This window comes from Danio rerio, chromosome 3 (assembly GCF_052040795.2).
Source record: "Danio rerio strain M-AB ecotype USA chromosome 3, GRCz13ab, whole genome shotgun sequence".
Classification (NCBI taxonomy): domain Eukaryota; kingdom Metazoa; phylum Chordata; class Actinopteri; order Cypriniformes; family Danionidae; genus Danio; species Danio rerio.
Genome location: NC_141023.1, coordinates 14,963,303 through 14,983,159, shown reverse-complemented (window position 1 = coordinate 14,983,159; position 19,857 = coordinate 14,963,303). Strand labels below are relative to the sequence as shown.

General features: G+C 34.8%; 5 protein-coding genes across 16 annotated transcripts in view; 4 read left to right on the top strand and 1 right to left on the bottom strand.

Annotated features, from left to right (window-relative positions):
* Positions 1 to 918, top strand: part of zgc:66474 — a 31,577-nt gene extending 30,659 nt beyond the window's left edge. For all 9 annotated transcript variants that reach the window (XM_087242228.1, XM_087242227.1, XM_087242226.1 and 6 more), the window contains one exon: positions 676 to 918. In XM_087242228.1, coding sequence (XP_087098354.1) covers positions 676 to 773 — 98 coding nt within the window. In that variant the 3' untranslated portion in view covers positions 774 to 918. The remainder of the gene's footprint in view (positions 1 to 675) is intronic.
* Positions 1 to 19,857, bottom strand: part of doc2a (double C2-like domains, alpha) — a 206,381-nt gene that overhangs the window by 55,903 nt on the left and 130,621 nt on the right. The window lies entirely within an intron of this gene.
* Positions 1 to 19,857, top strand: part of mvp (major vault protein) — a 238,613-nt gene that overhangs the window by 100,574 nt on the left and 118,182 nt on the right. The gene's annotated exons all lie outside the window — the stretch shown is intronic.
* On the top strand, positions 1,535 to 9,575 carry si:dkey-93n13.2. The gene is made up of 3 exons (XM_087244106.1): positions 1,535 to 1,797; positions 6,400 to 7,122; positions 7,242 to 9,575. The coding sequence occupies exons 1-3, from the start codon at positions 1,602 to 1,604 to the stop codon at positions 7,307 to 7,309; spliced, it is 987 nt and encodes a 328-aa protein (XP_087100232.1). The 5' UTR covers positions 1,535 to 1,601; the 3' UTR covers positions 7,310 to 9,575.
* LOC101882898 (uncharacterized) lies at positions 11,236 to 18,552 on the top strand. Of its 2 annotated transcripts, XR_015480531.1 has the most exons (3): positions 11,236 to 11,531; positions 13,666 to 15,224; positions 16,266 to 18,552. XR_015480531.1 is itself a non-coding variant. In XM_087244105.1 (2 exons), the coding sequence occupies exons 1-2, from the start codon at positions 11,348 to 11,350 to the stop codon at positions 14,595 to 14,597; spliced, it is 1,116 nt and encodes a 371-aa protein (XP_087100231.1). In that variant the 5' UTR covers positions 11,236 to 11,347; the 3' UTR covers positions 14,598 to 18,552. The 2 variants fall into 2 exon arrangements, 1 of the variants encoding a protein (XP_087100231.1); XM_087244105.1 differs by having other exon boundaries at positions 13,666 to 18,552.

The window sequence follows — 19,857 nt, the reverse complement described above, 5'->3', positions numbered from 1 at the left end:
GATGTTATGAGAGTTTCTGATTATGAGAAAATATCTCATTATGAGAAGGCAGGTCAATGTTATGTGAGTTTTTTTAGTTATTATGATAATTTCTAATAATGAGAAAGCAGGTAAATGTTAGGAGAAAGTTTGATTATGTGAAAATATCTCATGAGAAAGCAAGTCATTGTTATGAGAGTTTCTGATTATAATGGGAAAGTATCTCATTATGAGAAAGCAAGTCATTGTTATGAGAGTCTTTATTATGAGAAAGCAAATCTTTGAGAGAATATTTCATTATGAGAAAGCAAATTTGCTACAAGAAAGTTCCTCATTCTCATTATGAGAAAGCAAGTCATTGTTATGAGAGTTTTTATTATTAATTTGAGATAATATATCATTATGAGAAAATATTTCATTATTATGAGGAAGCAAGTCATTGCCACGAGAAAGTTCCTCATTCTCATTATGAGAAAATATCTCTATGTGAAAGTAAGCTAATGTTATAAGAAAGTTTGTCATTAATATGAGAAAATAGTTAATCATTATGAGAAAGTTAATGTTACGAGAAAGTTTCTTTAGATTTTTTTTACTAAATGGGGAAACAGGCTTTCCTAAACTTGCTGTCATGCAAAATAAAAAAAAATATTATCTTCCCTTTTTTGTTTTTCCTAACTGAAGATGCTTTTGTTTCAGACACAGAGGCAGTAGAGTTTCACTGGGAAGCGGACGCAGGACATGGAAAAATCAATGACTCTGACACAGACTGTTGGAAATTCTTGTTTACATCTTAGTGTTGTTTTAAAGGTTACCACATAATTGTTTTATTTGATTTGTAAATATAATTTAACCAAGTTGATAATTTTGTCTATAGTTCAGATCATATTCTGTTTAACAACTGAGGATGACACTAGGTTTGGATTAAACACAAAACTTTAAGTCTGTTGGTCTTTATTTGTCTTTTTGTGTGTGCATGATACTCAGCATAAGGAGGTCTGTTTCAATCCAAAGTTGAGTCCCTGGTGTTTATAATTACACAATCTGGCATTTAGTCTTTTATGCATTTAATGGATCAAAATACAGTAAAAACAATAATGTTAAATAATTGAAAATATTACTCTTTTATTCATTTTAAAATTCATATTACATTTTTAAAATGTGATTTATTCCTGTAATGGTAAAGCTGAAATGTCAGCAAGTTTTGTCACAATAATTCTAATAAGATATGATCTCATACAAAAACATGCAATTAGCGTGGAATTAGACTATGAAGAATGACGAAGATCCTGTTGTTGCTTTACTGCTCCTTTCCACGAGTTATTTACAATTACTTTAAAAAGCACACTAGGCGATAAGAAGCTACTGTATGCGTGTCTAGGACATCCTCTAGGGAAAAGCAGAAAGAATAGGTTGTAAACTCGAGAAACTATTGCACAGCACGGTCTCCTCCTGTCCTGCGAGCGGCGCTAGAGATGCTCCATTGAGTAAATGAGCCTGATGTGTTGTGTTGTTGGTGGTTTGATTTTAAAGGGGGAACTACACGAGCTCGCCTCTTGTGTTGATTTCGCTACTCGCCTTGTCTATTTGTCGTCTGGCTGGAACGAGTTAAATAAGGCATTAGAATGACTAAATTGGACCGCCTGAACTCCTTCATGACCGAGCGATTGATGGCGGCTGTAAAGGAGATCATCTTCACTGTGGGCAAAACGGTCCGCGAGTTCGAGGAGGAAACGGAGCGCGTCAAGAGCGAGAACGAGCGGCTGAAGAAAATGCTTCGAGATTCCGGGCGCGTCGCCGCCGAACACGCGAGTATAGCTGGTATGATGATCATTAAATAATACATACACAATATCATGATGGGTGGATGTTGTTAAATTGTGTTTAAAACTGGTGTGTGTGTGTGGACATGTTTTGGTCTCATTATTATTTGTGTATAAACATTAACGTTACTCTTAAAATAGCGCTAACTTAAGTTAAAGTATCCAATTTAAAAAATAATCTAGTTGAGCATTTTGGTCTTTTATATGCTAGTTGAGGCTTAAATTGTGACTACTTGTCTCTTACTAAATATATGCTTTCACTTTATATAAGTGTGCTTGTGTGTGTGCCCGTGCAACAGAACATTATGTGCTAAACATTTAAAAACAGATTTCTAATCCAGAGCTCTGAGGTTGTTAATTGTTTATACGTGCTTTTCTTGAACTATGGAGGGCATTTTCCACTATAAAATAAAATTTGGAAGTTATAATAATGAGAAACTTTTTTTCTTTCCTGTTATAAGTTATCCTAATTAGAAACTTTCTTATAATAATGATTTTCTCATATTAACGAGATTTCTTGTTATGATTAGAATTCTTTTTCTCGTAATGATTTTCTAATAACAATGAGATATTTTCTCGTTATAATAAGGAACTTTTTAAAATAACGAGCATCTCTTGTTACTTATTTCAACTTAATATTGAGAAAAGTTTGCATAATAATGACTTATTTTTAAAAACATTTTCATTATAATGAGAAACCTTCTCATAATATGAGATAACATGAGATTTTCTCGCCTTATGACTAGGGCCAGACGGAATCTGCGGTCATTTGTTTGCTATTTCTGCACAGAATTTTGTTAAAAATCTGCAGATTTATGTGGAATGAATTTGGGAGTATCATAGCTAAAACCTTAATATAAGAACTAAAAAGTAATACCTTTTTAACTCGTATTTAATGTTTACAATGCAAATCCAATTAGATCCACTTTATTTGGTAAACAAAGCAAGTCTTCTATATATTAAAAATATTACTTTACAAACTGTATTGTAAATAAATTATATGAATATTTTCATATTAGTCAATAATATTACTGAAATTAACTTTAAAACTGAATAAATTTAAATTTGCACACCTTCACACAAGTAAATAAACAATAAATTATGGGCTAAAAATCTGCAGATATCTGCGTGCGCAGCTTCTGTGTGGGCCTAATAAGGACTTATTTTCTTATAAAAAATGGCTTATATTCTCATAATACATGACTTCATGTAATAATGAGAAACGTTTCTTGTAATAATTACTAATAATGAGAAAGTGTCTTGAAATAGAGAGAACCTTACCTTCTCATAATAAATGACTTATTTTCTTGCAATAATGAGAATTGTTTGTGATAATAATGGCTTGCTTGTAATAATATTGAGTGTCTTAAAATAACAAGCTTTTGTCATTATTTTCAGCTTATCATAATAATGAGAAACTCGCAATAATGACTATGTTAATGAGATTTCTTGTTATAATTACAATGTTTTTCATAATAATGACTTTTTCGTCATAACGAGAAGCAGACTTTCTTTAAATAACAAGCTTCTCTTGTTATTTATTTCAATTTATTGAGAAGTTCTCATAACAATGACTTATTTTTTAACATTTTTAATATAATGAGAAACCTCATAATAATGAGATTTTCTTGTATAATGACTTATTTTCTCATGATAAACTTATTTTTGTAATAATTAGAAATAACTAGGTTTACTTTCTCATAATAAATGACTTATATTATCATAATACATGACTTCATGTAGTAATGAGAAACGTTTCTCGTTATAATTACTAATAATACTACTACTAATAATAATAATAATAATAATGAGAAAGTGTCTTAAAATAAGGAGAAGCTTGCCTTCTCATAATAAATGACTCATTTTCTTGTAATAATGAGAATCTTTTCTCATAATAATGAGTTTCTCATAATAATAACGAGACAGTGTCTTGAAATAAGGAGAAGCTTTCTCATTATTTTCAGCTTCTCAAAATAATGAGAGATTTTCTGGTAATTTTGACATGATGAGGTTATTTATACAAGATGTCATGTCAGAATTGACTCACTCATGGGTTTAGAAGCTGCTCTAAAAATGTCAGTAATAAAAGCAAATGTAAAACGCTTGCTTTTACAATTTCCTATTTTAAATTAGGGCTGTGAATTGGCAAGGGCCTCACGATATGATACATATCCAAATACATGGGTCACGATACAATATATCAAGATATTTTGCGATGCAATAGTTTTATTAGTATGTGTGTCATATTATATTGACAACTTGATAAAGTCAGCAGACGAATTAAAATTCCAATTTTTGAGATTTGCAAAGCTTGCAATTGGCATTTTTTGTGTGTATTTCCATATATCCTGGTATAGTGTTATATACAGCCACACGTCAGCCCTAAAAGCTGGAGGCGCCTTTATATTTTCCACCACGCTCACTCTTGCTTACTTTTGATACTGTACTGCTTAGCATTTTGTTGATAGTTAGCGGCATCTACTGGAGCAGAGGAGGAGGTTGTTTGGTTGTTTATCGATACTTCAGGTTGGGCTATCGATACACTATCGCGAAAGGAATTATCGCGATAGTTAGATATATCAATATTTTTGCACAGCCCTATTTTAAATGTAACGAGACAAGTGTTTTTATCTGGAGACCTTTTCATTTTGACTTCTCACATGCGCGTTGTGTATAAGCACCTTGTATTACTCTCCATTATTACTATGATCGTTGTAGTTTCAGAAATGAGAGCGGTAAAGAGACAGCGAGCTATACGTATATATTCACTTAATCATACTATGATTGCCGTAGTTTCAGAATTGAGAGTGGGAAAAAGACAGCGAGTCAGTGACTGTGCTTATTTGCCGTTATAGTCCATATATGTTTACATGATCATTATTTACTGTCTTTGACAGTTGTCTTTCTCCGAATGTCTTTCTGTGTTATAAAAAATAGATAAGTGTTTCCACATAACTCAGTTTTGTGTTCATTTGTCACATTTTTTGAAAATTCTGAGGTTGAACAGCTACACTGAAACTGAACTCAAATAGCCAAATGAGTTTACAATATGTTGATATAAACTTCATATGTTCATAGTAAATATATTGACATTATTCCGTAATTCTGCACCATATACAATATGCCCTATAGGAGACGGCCATAATGCTTTCTACACATTATAAATAATCATAGTAATATGGGTGAATAATATAAGATGCATATGCACATTAAGTTATCATAATGAGAAAATATCTCATTGCTATGAAAAAGTACTTTTTTTATCATGAGAAAGTTTTTCTAATTTATATGACTCTCAAAATATATTTTTAACTGCAGTAACAGGCTTCCAAAAAAGACTTTTTTGTCTATATTTTACATATATTTTGTATATTTTGTTCCTGTATGTTTATATTTGTATATACTGTTCCAAAATTTGAAGTTATTGCAATACTGACATTTTTAGAGCAACTTCCCCTTTAAATAAATGTCCATGAGTGAGTCAGTTTTGTCTGATATGACATCTTGTATAAATAACCTTGTCATATTACGACAAAATTTTTCATTATGAGAAGCTGAAAATAATAAGTCTTCTCGATTTTTCAAGACACTTTCTCATTATTATAAATATTACAAATCATTTATTATAAGAAAGTAAGCTATACATTATTTCAAGACACTTTCTCGTTATTTCTCATTATTACAAGAAAATAAGTCATTTATAATGAGAAAATAAGTCATTATACATGAAAATGACATTATGAGAAAGTTCATAATAGACATTTTAAAAATAAGCCATTATTATTAGTCATTATTATGAGAAAATATCCCATTATTACAAGTCATTATTATGAGAACTTTTCTCAATATTATTAAGTTGAAATAACAAGAGTTGCTCGTTATTTAAAGTGTCTGTTTCCCGTTATGACAAAGTCATTATTTAAAAAAAGATCCTCATAACGAGAAAATATCTCATTATTATTATTATTATTATTATTATTATGAAAAAATAAAATCTAATTTTAACAAGACAACACATTAATATGAGAATCATTATTACGAGAATGTTTCGAGTACACCGGCTCTTCATCAAACTTTTTAATTTAATAAATTGCTATTTTTGGAGCTTTGGTGTTGCCGCCTTTATTAATAGAATATTTTACACTTTTTGCTGAGCACCCATTTAAAGTGATGTGTGTGCTTTTGTGCAGTTTATTCTATATATACAACCAGCAACTGATAATTAAATTGTTTTCTAATTGCATTGAAATATCCAGTCATCAGCTAATGCATGATCATTAAGTCATTATTTATGATTAGAAAATTTTACATTGAGATATGAGAAGGTATCTCATGATAGTGACTCGCATAAAAACAAAAATAATGAGGCATTTATTTACATTAAGTCAGTTTGACAAACCGTATGCCTCACCTTTTAAAAAAATATATATTTATGAAGCTTTATATGTATTGATAATAAACCTGTAGTATGCTTAAATTAAATGGTATATGCATTAATGTGGAGGCTAACTAAGTTTATAGATATTGCTCTTTATGTGAATACCTTTTTTTCTTCTTTCTTTACATGAACACATTTTTATGATTTTTATTTTTTTAAAAGCTCCAGTGCAATCTTACCAGCCCGTCTCCCCCAGGCAGCCCGGATGGATCTGCAACCAGAATGAGGAGCCAGAGGCCTTTGAAGAGATCCAGCAGGACCAAAGCCAGACACACAGCGAACAACATGCGCTCATAAAACCAGAAAAGCCAGAATACTCTCCGGATACTTACCGGGAATCTGTAGCTTTGCCATCTAAAGCTAACAACAACGAGAGCTCACACATGTGCCTCAACCACAATGACACAAATCCCACCGAGGATGATATGACAAACTGCCAGTTTCCATCGAAAATCAAAGTAGAATTCATGAACTCCAACTTGTGTTCGGGTGACGCCATCGAAAGCAATGAAGACGCATATCAGAGCTGGTCGCCACACAGTCCAGAAATCCCTTCGGACCACTACAGAGAACAAAACCCAAACCAGCCAACGTACAACAGCAGTGAAGCTGCTCTGAGATTATCTCAGCACAGCAGCTCATCTCATGATGCCGGTCACGTTTCATATCACAACATACTCTGTACCAACAGAAAACACTGTAACAGTAAATGCTGTGAAATGCAAAAGAGGACAATCGCCAAATCCAGCCCTGTATGGAAGTATTTCTCTCTAAAAGAGGGAGACTGTAGCAAAGCGGTGTGCCTTATGTGTAGGGCCGTCATATCACGCGGTCGCAAAGAGTACACCACATCAGCCCTTCTAAAGCACCTTCGGATGAAACATGGTAAATGTTGACTTTAATCATCTTTTATATACAATACATGTGCTGTAGTACAATATTTACCATGCCTGAATGATAAAATAAGAGGAGAGCAAGATGTTATCTTTGTGTTGTTCCTGCAGGAAATGCGCTAATCTTTGGCAGCTCTAAGAAGAGGCGAATGAAAGAGATTACAAGAAAGATTGTGTGAAAACCACTGTCAGTCAGCATGGACTCTGGCTAATGCGCATCATGGGCAACCGTTGAGTGCTTTTATACTAAATGTTTTATCAAAATCAACATCGTATGTAGTGGGTTTCCGAAATGTTTTGTAATGTTAGCCATTGTTTATATGGTTTATACAAGTCCTACAGCCTGGAAAAACCATCAGTCTTGATTACACTGGTGCAAACGATGACATGACTATTGTAAACTGTGATTCTGCACTAAATACACTGAGATGTGACATTAGAAAGGGTGCCACACAATCGACAAATCTCTGCCAGTAAACTGATGCCCCATTTAGTTTTACACGTGCAGACTTTTGCAGAAAATTGAAAGAGATCTTGTGTGAAGGGGCCCTTTTTAGAAGTACTGGAATTTTTGGCAATTTTTCTGAATGAGTAGTTGTAAAATTTTTAAGTAAATTGCCTGAATTGTGGAGTAGGGTTTGTCTGCGGACTGTAGGATGGGCGGAGCATTAGGGGCATAACTTGTAATACGTTAGAAGCGTAAAATTATGTTGTCAGGAAAATGGCGCTGTACATCTGTTATTAACATCTACACCCAATCCACACCTAAACCCAACCATCACAGTTATTAACGTCTATATCTACCACAACCCTAAACCCAACCATCATTATAAATGTCTACACCTTCCCCTACGCTAAACCCAACCATCACAGTTATTAACGTCTACATCTTCACCAAACTTAAACCCAACTATGATAGTTATTAATGTCTACACCTTCCCCAACGCTAAACCCAACCATCACAGTTATTAAATACACAGTATTTTGGAGACCCAAGCTGTGTATTTTACATTGGTTCATTTTCATATTTTTCATATGACACATGTACAAGTTATAGCTCAAATGAAAGCTCTTGCCGGTGCTCATACGGTTCTAGCGTTCTTTTTAATGAATTATATTCACATATCAAACAGTTGTTGAATGAATCGCAGTGTTTCCATGGCGCAGAAGAGAAAACAATACATTCATGATCACTAAGCAGCCCCAGATAGCACAGACAGCTGTCATCTGTCATCTGCCATTTCTCCTCTGTTTTTGAGGTGTTATGCATAAGTAATCCTTTTATATGTCTGACGTGGTCCAAACACAGTGAATTATGTTTGATCAAACAAAAGAATAGTGAAATATGAAAACAATGATCGCTCCCTGTGGCTTGTACAGCACCTCTCATCAGTTGGAATACAATAACTTTTGCATAGATTATGGTAGAGACATGTTTTTTTTTCCTATGATACAGACATGTGCAGGAACCACCAAAATTAATTACAGCAAGCTAGACCAAGGTACACTTTCAAATTTAAGTTTATAAAAAAAATACAAAAAGCACCTCTTTTTTTTCTTTTTTTTTGCCGTTTATTATAACACAGACAACATATACAGTTATTTTAAACGCTTTCAATAGTGTTTTATGAAAATGCAAAGGGAAAATGCAAAAAATGTAAAGTTTTCTTTAAAATGATATTAAATTTTTGCATTTACACCTCTGCATGTGGATTTGGGAAGCTTTTAAATCTGGGTAGAAAAAATCCAGTCGGAAATCCCAAAATAACAGCAGAGTTTAACTGGTTAACGTCTATACCTACCACAACCCTAAACCCAACCATCCTAATAAATGTCTACACCTTCCCCAATGCTAAACCCAACCATCAGTTATTAACGTCTACATCTTCACCAAACTTGAAGACAACCATCATAGTTATTAATGTCTACACCTTCCCCAACGCTAAACCCAACCATCACAGTTAGTAACATACAGTCGAGAGTTGTGGAGGCTTTCATACTTGACGCGCATCACAGTTATTAACGTCTATACCTACCACAACCCTAAACCCAACCAGTGGGATCTTGAAAACTGTGAGTTACGCCTCTAACTTACTACAAGATACCCCCTTCATGTTCTGCCCCCATCTTGCAGTCCGCAAACACACTTGGAGTTTTGCACATTTTTACAATTTACTGGTAAAGTTGTTACAATAATTTATACAGTAATTTACCGTTATTACTGTGTGAAAGGGGCTACAGTATTAGTCTATAAGTGCTGTAACTGGTGGTTGGATGTTGATTTCAGCATTGTTTTGTTTAAAAAACAATATTACTTTGTCAAATTTGGGGCATGATTAATAGTAAATAAATCTGTAATAAAAGAGATTACAGATACTTTACAGTGTTTACCACCCCTCTAAAAGCTTCGAAATTTTTAAAATAAAAATGTAAACATTGAGAACATTTTTGTTGTTTTAGTCTTGTATTTATAGACCTAAATGTGAATAAAAGAGCTTTATTTATGAGTAAATAAACCACAAGCATTGTACTGTGTAGTAGGTCATGATAATGAGAAACATTTTCCTAATAACTTATGACATGCTAATAATTTATTGTAGCTATGACTTTCAGAGTCAGAAAATATACAGTTTGTACAGTATAAAAATCATTATGCCTTTGGGAACTGTGCCATCAATGAAGAAATAGTCAAACAAGTTTATTTGTGAGTTAAAAAAGCCAGAGCCTAGCAAGAGATTACCTTGTAATAATTATTTGTGCAATGCTAGTAATAATTTCCTAATATTATGACTTGCAGAATAATAACTAATAATCAATCCATGATCAAATAACACCATCATAATAGGCATTTCATGAGAAGAAGATGCTTTCTTGAAACAATGGCTTGTTTCTGACAATAGTTACCCATAATAATGAGTCACCTTCTCATGATAAGGGATAGGATTTCAATAATAACCACAGACCTTGAGATTGTTTCTCATAATAAAGAGGAAATTTTGTAATAATTTCTTATTATGGAAACCTAATCCATTATTAAGAGAAACTTTGTCAACATGACATTGTTTCTCATAATAAATGGATATGACTTGGTTTATCAAAATGAGACTTTCTTACAATCATAGTCATACTGAAAAAAGTCATATATGACTCAGAGATAACGGCAAATAACCACGTCATAGGAGTTACAAGAAAGTGTCTCAAACTATCCTAATCTATTATTTATAATGAAAATTTCACACTGAGATATGAGAATGCATCTCATCATAGTGACTCAGAATAATAATAATGAGGCAGAAATGGCCCTTCATATATTTTCATAAGTCATTCAGGCAGTTTAACAAACCTTGGAAATGAAGATTTTAACCATTGTTTATAAAACAAAATATCCACTGTGGTCAGCAAATAATCATTTACTCACCCTTGTTCAAAACTGACTTCCATAGTATTTGTTCTTCCTACTATGGATGTCAATGTTTACTGGATTTCTAACATTCTTCAAAATATCTTGTTCTTGTTCAACAGAAGAAAGAAACTTAATTTGGGACTACTTGATGGAGAGTAATTAGTGAGAACAATATGCCTTTAAACAGATAGAAACAAATTATGAATAATTTGTTTATGATTTTATGCTTATTATGGCATCTGTGGTAATGTTAAGTAACGTTATATTGTATCTTGACCAAAATTATGGTTACAGGAAAGTATTGGTAACCTTTATCCACTGCCTTCCTTGCAATGTTATTAAGAGGATAGTTCACCAAAACAAGAAGAAAATTCTGTCAACATTTACTCTCACTTCTTCAAAACCCGTTTCTCTTGCTTTTTTTTCTGGAAATCTGGAACCGTTGACTTTCGTGGTATTTGTTTTGCCTACTATATGGATGTTGATGAGTTTTCAGCTTTCTTCAAAATATCTTTTGTGTTCAATAGAAGAAAAAAAAACTCGGATCATAAACACTTGAGAATAAGTAAATCTTCATTTTTAAATTAACTATCCCATACAGCGTTATCATGAAGTAAAAACGATATTTTCTGTACTTACTACTCCTCTCCTGTGGCTGGCGCTGAATCACAGCTCAAGTCGGTTTGTTTCTGTGGTTAAAGAGGAACATATACGTGGTCATATGACTGTAGAGAAGAGTGTTTACATTGTGCCTTACTGTACGCCGAAATAAAATAGTGATAATTAAAAAAAACCTCTTCAAACCGTCAGCAAAATGACAAAGCTGGAGGTCATCAACACGTTTCTGACGGAGCGCCTAATGGCGGCGCTGAATGAAATCATGGACATGATCGGCGGGACTGTCCTGCAGTATGAGAAAGAGCTGGACAGCGTGCAAAAGGACAACGAGTATCTGAAACGGAGACTCAAAGAGATCGAGAAAATCGTCGAGTCGACTGGTACATCATCGTCTTTTTTGTAGAATATAATGCATTTCTGCCATAGACTGTGGTTTATTTACTTTTCTCACATTACCATGGAAACCATAGTTTCCGCTCACACACAATGGTGGTTACATTGAGGTAAAGTTGCTTGTATATAGTCGGACTTTCTCCATAATAATATACTTTCATTAAAATATTATGTGTAAATTCTAAATAGGGAAATCGTATTAGCAGCCAATGACGTTCAAAGTAATCTTACAACATTGTTTACAGTCATTTAAAGCAGTTTCCACTTACACACTATAGTTAGCGTACATCAAAGACTATTTGGTTGCATTGAGGTCAAGTTGTTTATATAACATTCGGACTTTCTCCACAATAAAATAATATCAGAGAAGTATTATTTAAAAATTCTAAACAGTACATTCATATTAGCAGTCAATGACGTTCAAAGTAACGTTACAACAGTGTTCACATTAAATTAAACAGTACTAATGTTGTTTTGAAGTCATAATTACATGCGATTTCAGACCAAATATTTAAAGCAACTAGGGTGGTAAACAATATAACGGTAGAAACCATTAAAATGAACTAACATATGAAAATAAACCCAACTTTACCTCAATCAGGGTTATCCATCGATATATACACGACGGTTACCCACATAAATACAATTGTTATAGTGTAAATACCACCGTGGCTTTGAAGTTTACTATAGCATAGTGTATTATTATTTATATTTTTAGCATGCCAGCTGTAAAATGGTATTTACTGTAAAATAGTATTAGTGTAAAATAATAAAGTAGTATTAACTATGTAGAATTGTTGAACTGTAATATTTACTGTGTTAGTTTTTACTACTGTAAACTTTGATGTGCGTTATTGTAGCATAATATATAGTATATTATATATAGTAGTATAGTATATATGGTATATTATTATATGGTAGTATAGTGTATATGGTATATTATATGGTAGTATAGTGTATATGGTATATTATATAAAGTAGTATAGTGTTATATATAGTAGTATAGTATATGGTTTATTATATATAGTAGTATAGTATATATGGTATATTATGTAGTAGTATAGTATATATAGTATATTATATATAGTAGTATATTATATATGGTATATTATATTTATTAGTACAGTATTGGGTAATTTGTTGTATTACCACAGGAACTAAAGAACAGCCTTAATGAAAGTTAATAGAAAAGCACATTTAATGAAAGCGCTTTACTATAGTATGGTTTAATATCACAATAGTACTATAAGTTACTACAGATTTTTTTTGTTGGCACAGAAAAAAGTATCAGCCACCTATAACATAAAAACAATGCACTGATGACAAGACTTCTATTTGTGGAATATGACTCATTTATTTAACAACAAATTATTAATTTGTTCTGATGCAATATGTTCTTAAACCATTTCTATTGCTTTTTATTCCACAGGAGGTTATTAACTACTATTATTTTTTCTAGAAAGAATTATATGTGAATGTTGTTTCTGTTGTTTGTTGTAAGAGCAGTTATTGAGGTTGATTTACAATCTAATACATTAAAATATTGGTATTTATAATTGGTATTCATTATTAATATTGAAATTTCCTCTGGCATTTATTTTAAGTAATATATATTAAGATATTTGTAGTCTAAATCATTTACACTGGAGCATTTTTTAATTCAAATTTTAATGAAATCTTTTTAAACTTGGGCATGCTTCAAAGCTGATATATTTGAAAATGCATTAGTTTTAGTTAAGACATGAAAGACTACTGATGAACTGACCAGATGAAATCATTATATGAAGCTGAGTCTGTAAACATCACAAACCAAGTCATTTTGTGTTTAAAATACATCTAGTAGAGGTCTGCTTAAACAAAGCTAAATCTGGGGTCACAGTGAAAAGCCAGTTGATCACAGTTGATTAGCCTTCAAATACACAGATTAAAAAGAATTGACATGTGTAGTCAGTCATTCCTGTGTCTTTAATAACTGGTCTATTTTAGACTATATTTAGATGTCCATTAGATTTTTCCAGAGAGCCCAAATTGAACTTTAATTTTATTTTAGCCTTATTTTAGCATTTGTTAAATGATTTTCTTCCCCCCATCTGGCCTCCTCAAACCTTTTGTCTTTTACAGCTCCACCCATCTCAAACCCTGCACCATCATCTCCACCTGCTCATCTAAAGTGGACTTCTAGCACCGAAACAGAAACAGTTCCTACAGAGATCTATCAGAACCAGGTACAGAGCGAACAGCTCACCAACACAAAAGTAGAAGAGTACTCCAGCCATATGCTTCTCGTGACCGAATCGGAGATTACTTTACCTGCTCCTGCAATCCCAAACACACTAGCACAAACAAACGAAGACTTTGAAACGTGCGCTTTAGACAAATATCCTTGTGACGTTAAAACCGAGCCTCCTGAAAGTCTCCATTCACCGTCCACAAACATCTACAGTCCATTACCACATTGCACATCTCAGCTACCAACTACTACTGATATCCTTCACGAGGCTAATCCTGAAGTTTTTAACACATCCAATTCCACCGATTCGGAATTAGCTCAATGTAGGAATGTAAAGGCTAAATCCACGCCAGAATCCATCAGTAAACACAGCCCAAATGCAAGCAAGACCATGTATCCTGAGTCAGGCATCAGCTACAACAACACTCATCAAAACACAGACTCGGGATCAGTCCGGAATGACGCTGTTAGCAGTAACGGTCATCTGGGGATTGCAAACATTGCGGTCAACTCTCTACGCCACATGCCGTTAGTCAGACAGAATCGTGGAAGAGGAAGAAACAAAGGTCCTGGGACGCACGCATGTCCTCAGTGCGGAAAACTGTTCCCTCATCATTCCCGGCTAAAGGTGCACATGCTCATCCATACAGGAGAGAAGCCGTATGTCTGCGGCCAGTGTGGAAAACGCTTCAACAACGATGGGACTCTGAGGAACCACAGTCGTGTGCATCTGCAGCTGCGTCTGTTTGACTGTCCCGTGTGCGCGCGCAGCTTTAAGGATGCCTACACTTGTCGAAATCACATGCGTGTTCATAGTAGGTGAGAGAGCGACGTGTCTGCCTCAGAAAGGCTAACTGACTCGTTTAATCCCACATTTTTTTCTTGAAATTTGAAAGTAAACATTTTACTGATTAAGGCAGTGTTTCTCAACCACGTTCCTGGAGGACTACCAGCACTGCACATTTTCAATGTCTCCTTAACCGAACACACCAGATTCTGATCATCAGCAGAGACTATAAAATCTGCAATGAGTGTGGACAGACATAGAAGTCATCCGAAACATGCAGTGCTGTTGGTCCACAAGGAACATAGTTGGGATTGGAGAAACACTGGATTAGGACATTCACACTGAACATGTCTGTGTGTCTAGAAATGTGAGATGCAGTGCTCAGGAATGTTTTTTTTAAAGGAACCTCTTCTTTCAGGTTAACATCAGATAGAACTGTTGTCATGTCAACTTGCTACTGTAAACCAGAGCCATAGAGAGAGAGAGCTGCGTCAACAGAAGTCCAAACTGTTTAATTGTCACGTCATTCATGTAGACTCAAACAGTTTCAGGAAGTGTTTTGTGATCAATTTAGTAATGTTAGATAATATTTTAACATATCCACAATCTTGTTTTTAGAAACTTTGATTTGCATGAGCCACTATACGCTTATTTGACGCGACCGCCATTTTAAAGAACCAAAGCGAGGCTGCGGTGGGAAGTATAGGACCAGCTCTGTAAACATTGCAGTAACATACTGTGGACTACAAACCTCCAGCTGTTGCAAAGATTTAAAAATGCAGGAATGGTGTAAACATCACAATAATATAATTCAGTAAGTTTATTTTAAACAATAAAAAATAATTGAGCATCAAACAACATCGCTATCTCTGTAAGAGTAATATGCTCAAGTGTCCTCCTAGGCTTCAGTTCATGGCGGCAGGTAAACACCGTGGGGAGGCCTCCCTGCTTCAGCTTATGTAACCCGGTGAGTAATAAAACACTGCAGTCCTCTGTAGCACACACCCTCGTGTTATGTGTAATAGTGTTGTCCCGGTACTGAAGATTTAAAAACGTCCATTTCCTGCTAACATTCAATCGCCGCTGAGAGCGTTCATAAACAGCGCTGATTTACCATAGTATTCACCAGTTCTCATCAGTTTACCACTCTTCACCGAGTGCATACACTCGGAGACTGGAGCGTGAAGCAGCCATGACGATCAGTCGAGTTATCAAGCAGATCGCTCGTCTGTGTTTGTACTCAGTAAACAGCGGAGGGTGAACTGATGACCTCCTCGGCCAATCACAGTCATTTCTGTTAAGCACATGAACACAATGGCAAATAAGCGCTGTTTTAAGAACGGCATCAACAGTGCCCTAAATGTTAGCGGGAAATTGACGGTTTTTCTTTTAATTCAGTATCGTGACAAGTCTAATATAGTGAAAGAATCAGTTCATTAACTTGAGTTTGATAAATGGCATCTAACACATGTTTGGGAAAGAAAACGTTAGCTTACTAGTGCCATTTCCCTTAACTTAGCTGAAAATAAGCTCTGATATCCCTTTTTATTTTCACCATTCATCCAGAACGGACCTTCAAGTCACTCGGATGGCAGTGAAATGATAAATTTGTGTCACTTTCTCTTCACTGATAAGATATACAGCCAGGTACACAACGTTCCTATGTAACTTCCAACGACACTTTCAAGTTTCTTCCCGCCGCAGCCTCGATTTCGCTTTTAAAAATGGTGTCCGCGTGAAATCAGTCTATTGCTGTTGAAACAACATTCCGTTGGAGTAAGTATACTTGTTGCAACTCTTTCTCTCTATGGCTCTGCTCTAAACTCAAGTTTGCAGTGCTTACCCTGCCCCTGAGCTCATCTGATTGGTCTACAGCTTTGGGACTAATATTGATGAAACATGGCGTTCTTGTACAAAGTGCTGCAAAAGATAATGGGATTGTACACATTCCTGTTTGCACATAATTAGACACTTTCAAGTTTACTCGCTTCAGTTGTGCATGAAATTCACTTCTTTTGCACACAAAACTCACTTATCAAAAGATACGAAATCACTCTAGTTTCATAGCTAAACGGCTAACATGGATGTTATTGAGAGGGTAGCTGTATTTTATGTGCTATGTCGTGCTGAAAAACGGCGTAGACTCGTTTAATGACATTTCTGGGTTCAACTGGTACAACTCCTCAAGGAGTTGCGCCTGGATAATGGGCGACACTAGAGTAAACTCCTGATTGGTTAATGCAGTGTGAGCTATCGCCAAAGTTCAGAATGTTTCAACTCAAGCGTCATGCGCTAAGTGCGTCAGATACCTGAAATGCTAAATTTGCACTCGGATCACTTCATTTTTGTTGCAAGATGTCCATCACATTTTTACTCTGACTTAACATGTAAATCACTCCTGCTTCATTCATGTCTGGTGTGAACGTGCCATGACAGTCCCACACGTCTATCAAACTTGTGTTTACATAAACAATAGATAAATGTGCTCTGTAATAGGCCTTCCCAGCACACAAACTTCACTTCTCATGATGCTGGTAAAATTAGGTTTACAATAGTGACTGGTAGGTAGTCAGAATTGATTTGCTATTCATTCTAAAACCTCTGAACAATGTTACACTACACAAATATAACTCTTAATACATTTCCACCTCTTACATCATCTAGATGTGCAAGCAGGAAGAACAGGCGCTGTTTCACAGCATGCTGCGGCACAGTTTGGTTCAGGTTATCCTACTCAGTTATACGCAAGTTAAAGGGCACCTAGCCTTTTTACAAGATGTAAGATAAGCCTTTGGAGTCTCCAGAATGTGTCTGTAAAGTTTCATCTCAAAATACCCATCAGATAATTTATTATAGCCTCCAGAACATTTTGGTGCCCACCATTCCCACATACGCGTCTTCTGCTTCTGCATTACGTCAGATAAACAGCAGTCAGTGATAGAGACAGACACGGATGAAGCTGAAATCCAGCTCATTAGTCAAAAATACTAAGTTTATTTGATGTATTTGTGGTGGAGTTTATTCAAGCCTTTCTGAAATAATGAGTCTCATACAAAGCCTGTTTGCAGTACACACATAAACGCGTTTACTGACACCACATATACCGTTATGATTATAGTGGTTAAGAATGAGATAGTGATTTTACTGTCTTTAATACAAACTAGCTCCGTTTTAAAAACGTTTTAAACTTAAACAACTAATTTAAAAAAAAAACTGAGATTAATGGGACGGCATTAATAAACAAACCAACAGACCAAACACATTCTGAAATGTGGTTTTGGTTATTCTAAAATGCCTCAGCCAAAGTCTGTCATCAAAGCAGTTCAGTATTATTGCATCGCAGTAGAAGAGGCCCATAAATTCCTCTAATTGCTGCAGGATCCAAATAGAGCTAGATGGGACGACCCGGAATGAAGATATTTTTCAGAAAGTCACTGCAGAAGAACTGGCACAGTTATAGTGATAAACCAAACCACTTTAAGCGATACTAAACTGCAGTGCAAAACCAAACCGTATGAAAATGCAAAGTGAAAAAGTGGCTCATCTGCTCGTGTGATATTGATACATTTCATTCAAAACAATCTACATTTCTCATTTAAAATGGGTATTTCTTCCTAAAAGAAAAGAAAAAAGTTGGGATTAAACGGGTTAAACAAGTGTTGAGCAACAGGAAAGACTTGTGGGAAGGTTTCCCTGTTGATCGGTGAACATCAGTCAAATTATCTGCTCTATTAGCGGAGACGTCTAAAATGTGCCATGCTGGGAGACTCCCACGGGCAAGATCGAGAGACCGTAACAAGTCACATGATGATTTTCATGTCCTCAGAAAACTCGAGCGCAGTGTGTTTGTGGCGTTGTTAAAATTTATTTCATGTTCCTGTTGTGTGCCCTGTCTTCAGATCAGTAGGATACAACTAAACAAGTGCCAGTATTGACAGCTGTTTTCTGCTTCTTTTAATATGCTAAATTAAAGAGATTGATTTCAAGCTTTTATGGAGTTTGTAATCTTTTCGAGTTTCTGTTTTGTCAGTTCGAATAAAGGTCCACCCTTTTAAAATGTTACCGCAAGCTCACTTAAAGGGGGAAATTAACAATTGGATATCATTTGGTATCTGCTATCATCTCGTTTGCCATGATCAAAAAAAGCTATATTAGTGTTTCTCATCCACGCTCCTGGAGGACCACCAGCACTGCATGTTTTGGATGTCTTTTTTGTCTGTTACACCCATTACAGGCCTTTCAGTCTCAGCTGATGATCTGAATCAGGTGTGTTTGGTTAAGAAGACATGGACTGTCTGCGGCGATAGCCTAGTGGTTGGTCCATCGACACATGCGTCAACACAGGTGCTCGCAGAGACACAAGTTTGATTCCCAGCTCGAGGTCCTTTGCCGATTTCTCCCCTATCTCTGCTCCCCACACTTTCCTGTTTGTAAATCTTCACTGTCCTACCCATAAAGTTTAAAATTCCATAAAAAACAATAATAATAAAAAAAGAAGACATGGGCTGAATCCGAAATCACATACTTTCATACTATATAGTATGCTAAAACAGTATGCAAGCAAAGTAGCATGTCTGAATTCATAGAATTCGAAAAACAGTATGCGAGAACTTGTAAAATTTCTGAAGTGCACATCTGATGCACGCTACGCTATCTATCCCATGATGCATTTTTGTACATCTTGAGTTCCATTGATACTACTCGCATTCATACTTTTCTAACGATTTCGGAAGCAGCCATATGGTTCAAAATGATTTTTATATTTATATCAAAATTTATATAAAAACATTAGAATATTAAGTAAAGGTTACATGTTCCTTCAAGACATTTAGTAAATGTCCTACTGTAGATCATTTCAATGTGATGATGTCATTGGCTCATGAACAGTTCCTGCTTGTTATCAAACTATTTGATAACGGTAATAAAAGGCAAATCGATCATAACTTAATGGTAAAACAGCTTTCATAGCATTATTTATCAATATTTGGCTCTTTTTGGATTCTCGGAAGCTATAGAAATTAAAAATGTGAAACAGGAAATACGTTAGGACCATTGTTTTTGTTTACACTCATCAAAATAGTTTGTAAATATATTAAAACTCCATTTTTGATTAGTTATGGTTATTAAGGAGACTTCCAGTTATGGTGCGCACTGGTTAGTCATGCTAATTTGAGCTAATACCATCGTTCTTCAATTTAATCTTAAAATGGTGAGCAAATCGAACTTTTAAATGATATACAATAAAGGAAACACTCCTGCAAGCAACTATGCCACCAAAAAATATAAAGTCAGGACA

Coding starts and splice junctions, on each gene's coding strand:
- si:dkey-93n13.2 (XM_087244106.1), top strand. CDS start 1,602: ATGACTAAATTGGACCGCCTGAACTCCTTCATGACCGAGCGATTGATG. Junction 1,798..6,399: donor CGAACACGCGAGTATAGCTG/GTATGATGATCA, acceptor TTTTTTTAAAAG/CTCCAGTGCAATCTTACCAG. Junction 7,123..7,241: donor GCACCTTCGGATGAAACATG/GTAAATGTTGAC, acceptor TTGTTCCTGCAG/GAAATGCGCTAATCTTTGGC.
- LOC101882898 (XM_087244105.1), top strand. CDS start 11,348: ATGACAAAGCTGGAGGTCATCAACACGTTTCTGACGGAGCGCCTAATG. Junction 11,532..13,665: donor GAAAATCGTCGAGTCGACTG/GTACATCATCGT, acceptor TGTCTTTTACAG/CTCCACCCATCTCAAACCCT.